Consider the following 9,008-nt stretch of genomic DNA (forward strand, 5'->3'; position numbering starts at 1 on the left):
ATAAGATGTCAGTATTTGTACTACTCATGATATAAGATGATGTCAGTATTTGTACTACTCATGATATAAGATGATGTCAGTATTTGTATTACTCACAATATAAGATGATGTCAGTATTTGTATTACTCACGATATAAGATGATGTCAGTATTTGTGTTACTTATGATATAAGATGATGTCAGTATTTGTACTACTCATGATATAAGATGATGTCAGTATTTGTATTACTCACGATATAAGATGGTGTCAGTATTTGTGTTACTCATGATATAAGATGATGTCAGTATTTGTATTACTCATGATATAAGATGATGTCAGTATATGTATTAATCATGATACAAGATGATGTCAGTATTTGTACTACTCATGATATAAGATGATGTCACTATATGTGTTACTCATGATATAAGATGATGTCAGTATATGTGTTACTTATGATATAAGATGATGTCAGTATATGTGTTACTCATGATATAAGATTATGTCAGTATTTGTGTTACTCATAATATAAGATGATGTCAGTATTTGTGTTACTCATGATATAAGATGATGTCAGTATATGTGTTACTCATGATATAAGGTGATGTCAGTAAATGTGTTACTCATGATATAAGGTGATGTCAGTAAATGTGTTACTCATGATATAAGGTGATGTCAGTATTTGTATTAATCATGATATAGGATGATGTCAGTATATGTATTAATCATGATATAAGATGATGTCAGTATTTGTATTATGCGTGATATAAGATTATGTCAGTATTTGTATTACGCATGATATAAGATGATGTCAGTATATGTATTACGCGTGATATAAGATGATGTCAGTATTTGTATTACGCGTGATATAAGATTTATGATATCACAGATGATAGTTTCAAATTTATCTTTGGTGAAAAATAAATCTGTAATATATATATATTTCCACAATAAGAAATAAGCATTACAGTATAATTGCCATTGTTGATCCTAATTGTCAACTTGAAGTCGTAAAGGACATTTATCTATGTGTACACACACACACACACACACTCTTGACATATTAGGATATTCTGGTACTTGAGTTTAATTATAAAAATGTTTTGTGTACTCCTTGTATCTCAATGTTTTTATTGATTTAGTTTATTTTTGTTTTTTCAGTTTGATTTTCTGTGTAGACATGAACTAAGTTTGTGTCAAAAACATGCTACATCGTTTTTTTTTTGGTTTTTTTCAGAGGTCTAACCAACATTAAAGATGTTCTGATGCCTCTAGCTTGGTTAAGTGAGGTAAGTGTACCTGTTCTATCTTAAGGCAAGTAAAATGATTAAACACGAGTTCCACTTCATAAAAGCAATAACAAAGTTATGTTTCTGTTTTAAACACATACAGTTAACTTTTCTGAACTTAAATATCTTTAAAATCCTATTTTTATTTACAAGTAAATATATATTTATTAATGAGTGGGTTTTAAGACTTTAAAGATAATAAATGAGGTCGTTTTTAGAGTTTAAATATTTTTAAGATCAACAAATAAGCTCTTTATAAATGGATTAAGAACTTTGAAGATTACCAAAGGAGAATAGGCTTAGAAGTTGAATACTTTTATCTTAAACTAAGACTCTTAATGAGATTAGCACCTGACGGTTAGGGCTACAAAAGTCTGTGTGGTTCTCAAGACAGACTTTTAATGAGATTAGCACCTAACAGTTATGGCTACAAAAGTCTATGTGGTTCTCAAGTAAGACTTTTAATGAGATTAGCACCTTACAGTTATGGCTACAAAAGTCTGGGTGATTCTCAAGACAGACTTTTAATGAGATTAGCACCTGACAGTTATGGCTACAAAAGTCTGGGTGGTTCTCAAGACAGACTTTTAATGAGATTAGCACCTGACAGTTGTGGCTACAAAAGTCTGGGTGGTTCTCAAATAATACTTTTAATGAGATTAGCACCTGACAGTTATGGCTGCAATAGTCTGGGTGATTCTCAAGACAGACTTTTAATGAGATTAGCACCTGACAGTTATGGCTACAATAGTCTGGGTGGTTCTCAAGATAAACACATTTGTAAAGTTTTATTCATATAGTTAATGGATATTAAAGTCACCAAAAATGGGTAGAAATAAAATTGCTCTTGGAACAAAAAAATTACAATGATTGTTCGGAAACAATTCACAGTAGGTTAAATGTAGTTATGTTTACAAAATATACTGTTTATAAATAAACTGTCAGATTTATAAAGACTGGTTAAATGAACTGGTAAAGTGGTTTAAAAAAATAAGTGTGTGTGTTCATTAAAACCACGTGCCCGAAACAGTCTGCATCCCTGGATGAAGAAAAAGCCGAAGATTTCAGATGGCAAGTTCAAACTCCTGTGAAAATTGGTACGGGAACCACGCTGGCAGCAGTTGTTGTTGGATCGCTGTGGACACTTCTTGCTGCTGGAGCAGCCATCTTTTTCTGTAAGGTAATTGTTTTGATAAGATCTTGGAAATATGAAAAAAAGGTTGCCCATTATATTTACTTGTTTTATAAAAGTCTGAGAGATTCTATTAAACATCAACAGTTTTTGACAAAACTTTTATAAACATTGCTTCTTAATATCATGTAGTTCTTATTTTCGAAGTTGTTAATTTCACTTTTAAGGGTCTTAGTATAACCAATAACTTTAAAAACATCTGTTTTTTACAACTAATATACAACTAAATAGCACAGATGTTTTAGATTTTACTTTCCCTTTTCAAAACTTCACTGCAAACTCAGATAACGGGTATAACATACAACATTTGTTTGTTTAATTCGTCTCTTAACTTATTTTTAAAGCTTAAATGAAATCTTGTGTTTTCTTTTTTAAAAGCTTGTATAATTGTAGACTTTGAGGCAACTTTAAATAAGATCTCTGACTTTTATCAACATTTTCAGCGACACCTTAACCAGCTACAGAAGAAGAAAAAGCAGCTGATGTAGTAAAATGTAATACAGAATAACAAGTCACATAATTATTAGATATGTAACAAAAAGAGATAACGAGGTTTGGAGTTCTTTAAAGAACTGTCAATGTAAGGTTTAGCTACTGCATGTTTATCTTTCACTACTTCAGTTGGGAATAAAAACACTTATTGATTGTTACTACTAGATAGATACTAAAGACAATAAACAGGCTAGGAAATACAAAGACAATAAACAGGCTAGGATATACAAAGACAATAAACAGGCTAAGATATACAAAGAGAATAAGCAGGCTAGGATAAACTAAAGACAATAAACAGGCTAGGATATACAAAGACAATAAACAGGCTAGGATATACAAAGACAATAAACAGGCTAGGATATACAAAGACAATAAACAGGCTAGGATATACAAAGAGAATACGCAGGCTAGGACAGATATGAAACAGAATAAACAGGCTAGGATAGATACCAAAGAGAAGAAGCATGCTAGGATAGATACCAAAGAGAAGAAGCATGCTAGGATATACAAAGACAATAAACAGGCTAAGATATACAAAGACAATAAACAGGCTAGGATATATAAAGAGAATAAACAGGCTAGTATAGATACTAAAGAGAATAAACAGGCTAGGATAGATACTAAAGAGAATAAACAGGCTAGTATAGATACTAAAGAGAATAAACAGGCTAGTATAGATACTAAAGAGAATAAACAGGCTAGGATAGATACTAAAGAGAATAAACAGGCTAGTATAGATACTAAAGAGAATAAACAGGCTAGGATAGATACCAAAGAGAATAAGCATGCTAGGATAGGTATGAAAGAGTATAGACAGGATACTATAGATGTTAAAGAGAATAAGTAGTCTAGGCTAGATCATAAAGGAAATAAGGCTTAATAATAAAAAGAATAAATAGGCTAGGTTAAAACGAATAAATAGCTTAAATGCTAAATATATGTTAATCATGTTGTCTTTATGATCTACAGCAACGTAAGAGCAGTTCTATTGGAGTCAGCTCGGAACATTCATTCACACCTGTGAAAACCCAACAGAAAATGCAACGTGGAACCATTAACAGAGTTCTGGAAGCATAGCGAGAACTACTGATAAATGTAGCATTGTTGTTAACCCTGTTTGATGACACTTTCCGAAGCGGAGCCAAGAACCGGCTAAAGATTTCAAACACTTATGGTTCAGATCAGTGTGTTGATCCAACCAGCAATTTCTCAGATCCTTCTCAGTGTTGATATGACCATTCACTAATACACTAGTTAGATCCATATCACTGTGTGTTAGTACAAGTATTCACTGATCCACTGGTTAGATCCATATCACTGTGTGCTAGTACAAATATTCACTGATCCACTAGTTAGATCCATATCACTGTGTGCTAGTACAAATATTCACTGATCCACTGGTTAGATCCATATCACTGTGTGCTAGTACAAATATTCACTGATCCACTGGTTAGATCCATATCACTGTGTGTTAGTACAAGTATTCACTGATCCACTGGTTAGATCCATATCACTGTGTGGTAGTACAAGTATTCACTGATCCACTGGTTAGATCCATATCAACGTGTGGTAGTACAAGTATTCACTGATCCACTAGTTAGATCCATATCACTGTGTGCTAGTACAAATATTCACTGATCCACTAGTTAGATTCATATCACTGTGTGCTAGTACAAATATTCACTGATCCACTGGTTAGATCCATATCACCGTGTGGTAGTACAAGTATTCACTGATCCACTAGTTAAATCCATGACTTTCTGCTCTTATGCCCCATATGTGCCCTCTTTCTCAGTCATAAAAATTGTCCATAACTACTAAAAGACAGTCTGATTCTACACCTTGCTTGCTGTGAGTTAGGAAAAAAAGATCTCAACTTTAAATGAATGACTGAGATACTCACAGGTTTTTATAATAAAGTTGATATGTTATTAAGTGTTAACACGGGAGAATTCACTGTTTAAAAATGTTTATAATACCGATTAAATAGGAACAACAGAGGATCTGTTTGCTTCTCGTGGCCTTCTACTCAAAGGAAACCTACAGTCCTCATGGTCTCCTCTAACCCTTCCACCCACCGAGCCCCTAAAGTCTTGTTTTACAATACTTTAAAAGCACCTTCTTTTGTCAGTGAGCCCCTCAGTACCTTACAATACTTTTCAGTGTTCAGATAACTGAGATCTCTATCAGTGTGTTGATCTAACCTTAAACAGATAATGTGTTGAAAAACTATTTCTCAACATGAATAGAGCCCCCATCATCTCGGGCCCTAAAGAAATATCGTGCCTTTTTCATGTACAAACACGTGTTGACGTTAAGTTAAAACATTTTATTTTACTATTTTATAAGAAGTAACTCTATTGGATCGTGTCTACGTATTAGTTGTACGTACTTTCAAGTGAGAATAAACTACCTGACACATTTATTCACGGTATTCACTATTTTATATTGTATAATTTTGTCATCCGTAAAACTAATAAATGCAGTGAGTAGATAATGTCGGAATATAAGGTTTAGCAAAACGAGCCAAGCGAAACGTCTGGAGATATTCAGTAGTGTTTAGAAACAAAGTTGGCGATAGATAATAAGTGAAAGTCCTTTGTAAAAAGAAAACCAGGAGAGAAATATATGGCGCCATCTATTGAAGGTTAAAGTGCAAATATAATTTTATACGGGAAAATATTTAATGAACGCCATTAAAAGATAATGGGTTTAATGTCAACTGTTAAACTTTTATTTTGAGATAATATTCCGTCATCTAAGATTACCAGAACGAGTTATAAACTTTATTATATTCTTCCTTTCTCAAATTCCTCGTAAATATAAAATATTTTTTTATATTCTCAGTAGATAAAAAAATGTTTAAAACAATACTTCTTTGAACTTTCTTTGTTATATTAATAATAATATTGTTTTTATTGTCTAGAAATTAGTTATTGAATATGTATACTGCAACGTAACATGCAAATATTCTTTAGGCATCAATTCAATATTGTTTGAAACAATCCACAGATGGCAGCACAATCATAAAACTTGGTTACAATTTTTGCATTTTTTAAAACTTAACACATAATTGAATGGTTATTATTTTGTTCTGTTTTAAATTATTGTAAAATGTGTAATTTACAATTTAACAAATAGGTTTTAAAGTTCCTTATTTAAACTGTTTGATATATTCACCTGGATTTTCAGATAATTATTATCTGTTGTATTGTTTACACTTTGAGAATGTGGTTATTAAATCTATATGCTGTTAAACTAGTTTATTGTGTTATTCAGTTTAAACACTGAATCGTCATATAATGTTACACCGTCATCAAACACAAAACAATAAGATTTCTGTACTGATAGATGATCTAGCAAAAGTACCCGTCCCCAGTGACGGGAAAATTTAAGTTAATCTATTAATTTAAATTATTTCATAAAAAAGGTTAATTATGTTTCACTCGGAGTCAAAACTCTGAGCTACTTATACCGTTGAGTAGTTCTGTCATGATAATAGCTACTGAACAATAACATGTGGTAAATTTACATTTTTATTCTTTAAGTTACGTCACATTTTGAAATGTTAATGATAGTGTGATTAATTCCTAACAATTTGCCCCCCAGTGGCAAGCGGTAGGTCTGCGGACTTACAACGCTAGAAACCGGGTTTTGATACCCGTGATGGGCAGAGCACATACAGCCCATTGTGAAGCTTTGTGTTTAACTTCAAGCAATCCTAACAACTTAGTGTAGAATATCCTGGTATCAACATTATTCATGCCTGTTCTTCCGTCGTTTCGAAAGTGAATGTCGAGTTTTGCCTGCGTTGTTCAGCTTTTCAAGCGCACCGCAGTAAACTGGAAAAAGACACCACGGAACGCAATATATATAAGATTTAATATCTCACCTATAAATCTGAAGCAGAACCTATGATCTACGACGGTTTAACTAAATCGTTATCATCAGTGGAAAAAGCAAACCGCGTCTCGACTCTGGTTATTTAATTATTTAAATGAGTACTTAACATCTAGTCATTCAGTCTTCCCAAATATCATCAGTTCTTCAAGATCTAGTCATTCAAACTTTATAACATTCACTAGTATTTAATTCTAGACATCCAACCTTCACACAAATGCCATCAATACTTGACATCCAACCTTCACACAAATGCCAACAATACTTGACATCCAACCTTCACCAATGTTATCAATACTTGACATCCAACCTTCACCAATGTTATCAATACTTGACATCAAACCTTCACACAAATGCCATCAATACTTGACATCCAACCTTCACCAATGTTATCAATACTTAACATCCAACCTTCACCAATGTTATCAATACTTGACATCCAACCTTCACCAATGTTATCAATACTTGACATCCAACCTACACCAATGTTATCACTACTTGACATCAAACATTCACCAATGTTATCAATACTTGACATCCAACCTTCACCAATGTTATCGGTACTTGACATCCAACCTTCACCAATGTTATCGATACTTGACATCAAACCTTCACCAATGTTATCAATACTTGACATCAAACCTTCACCAATGTTATCAGTACTTGACATCAAACCTTCACACAAATGCCATCAGTACTTGACATCCAACCTACATCAATGTTATCAGTAGTTGACATCCATACTTTGATCCCTAAATTGGTAGAAGTAGTTCAGTGTTTTAGCAGTTGATAAAGTTATCTGTAGCCTAGGCAACAAAGAGAGCATCAACAACTCTGCTAGAAGCTAACACTGTCTGTCATTTTCGACAAACAAACAAGAAGCTAACTTTAATTAAAGAGTCAGGTCAGCAATTACCACATGTTTATATCTGTTGTCTTGTATTTGACAAGGAACCACGTGGTTCGGTACATCAGAGACGGTTTTTAATTACTACCAGCTCATACTATTGGTTTCCTTAATCGCGAGCGTAAAACCACGTATTCGTTACTGGAACTAATTATGCAGGTTTCTTCGACACTACTGGGCTTTGTTTGAGTCGCCCCCCGCCATCTTTTTCAGGAACACTTCATCGACAACAAAGAGACCTGGGGGGGGGGGGGTAACTCTATATCTATAGTAAGTTACCCGAGAACCTGGTTTCCTCCGTTAATTAGTCACCAGGTGGTAAAACAGCAGAAAACTTGCGTGCAGTACGTTTTTAGTTAGATTACGCATACTCCGAATTATAAAGCATTGTTTACTAGACTTCACTAACGTTTTGGTCATTCGGGCGATGTGAAAGTGAATTCTGCCAAGGTTGAAAAATTAGAACCAAGTGCAGCAACGATAACATGAGGAATGTTTCAGCTTGTAGAGAAGTTGGTAGCGCCACCTACAGATATAGTCGTATCTCTTATGTTCACGTTAATTCTAATACCATCACACGCGTTCCTTACAACCAAGCAAGAGTTGTGGAGAGAGAGAAAAAGCTCGGAATTCAGACGTCTGAAGAAACAAGGTAAAAATGAGCCATGTTTTTAAAATATATATACATATCTTGATCACAGACAGACCTGAACTTTCCTCCTGACCACTAACAGGGTTACCCAGACTGAACTGAACTTTTCTCCTGGTCACCAACAGGGTTAACCAGACTGAACTGAACTTTTCTCCTGGTCACCAACAGGGTTACCCGGACAGAACTGAACTTTTCTCCTAGTCACCAACAGGGTTACCCGGACGGAACTGAACTTTTCTCCTAGTCACCAACAGGATTACCCGGACAGAACTGAACTTTTCTCCTGGTCACCAACAGGGTTACCCGGACAGAACTGAACTTTATCTACAACATGCCAATATTTTCGCAGTATTCCAGAATCTGTCCAATGAAAATAACTGATGTACTCTGGGACGACTTGTCGATCCTTGACACTGAACCCTAGCTAATATGACACTATTCCAGGAGTAATAGCTTTCTAGGGCTAATACCCAGAACTATATATATATATATTTCTAGGGCTAATACCCAGAACTATATATATATATCTTTCTAGGGCTAATACCCAGAACTATATATATATATCTTTCTAGGGCTAATACCCAGAACTATATATAT

The 9,008-nt window shown here is 34.0% G+C and overlaps 1 protein-coding gene across 2 annotated transcripts in view; it reads left to right on the forward strand.

Moving 5' to 3' along the window:
* Nucleotides 1–4,374, forward strand: part of LOC106475712 (platelet glycoprotein 4-like) — a 9,998-nt gene extending 5,624 nt beyond the window's left edge. Inside the window, exons 6-8 of one of the 2 annotated variants that reach the window (XM_022379775.1) lie at nt 1,217–1,268; nt 2,299–2,443; nt 3,922–4,374. In XM_022379775.1, coding sequence (XP_022235483.1) covers nt 1,217–1,268; nt 2,299–2,443; nt 3,922–3,929 — 205 coding nt within the window. In that variant the 3' untranslated portion in view covers nt 3,930–4,374. Of the gene's footprint in view, nt 1–1,216; nt 1,269–2,298; nt 2,449–3,921 lie in introns of both variants that reach the window. The other variant, XM_022379774.1, reaches the window with a different exon arrangement.
* Nucleotides 4,375–9,008: the final 4,634 nt, after the last annotated feature.

The sequence above is a fragment of the Limulus polyphemus genome, unplaced genomic scaffold (genome assembly GCF_000517525.1).
Source record: "Limulus polyphemus unplaced genomic scaffold, Limulus_polyphemus-2.1.2 Scaffold9028, whole genome shotgun sequence".
Classification (NCBI taxonomy): domain Eukaryota; kingdom Metazoa; phylum Arthropoda; class Merostomata; order Xiphosura; family Limulidae; genus Limulus; species Limulus polyphemus.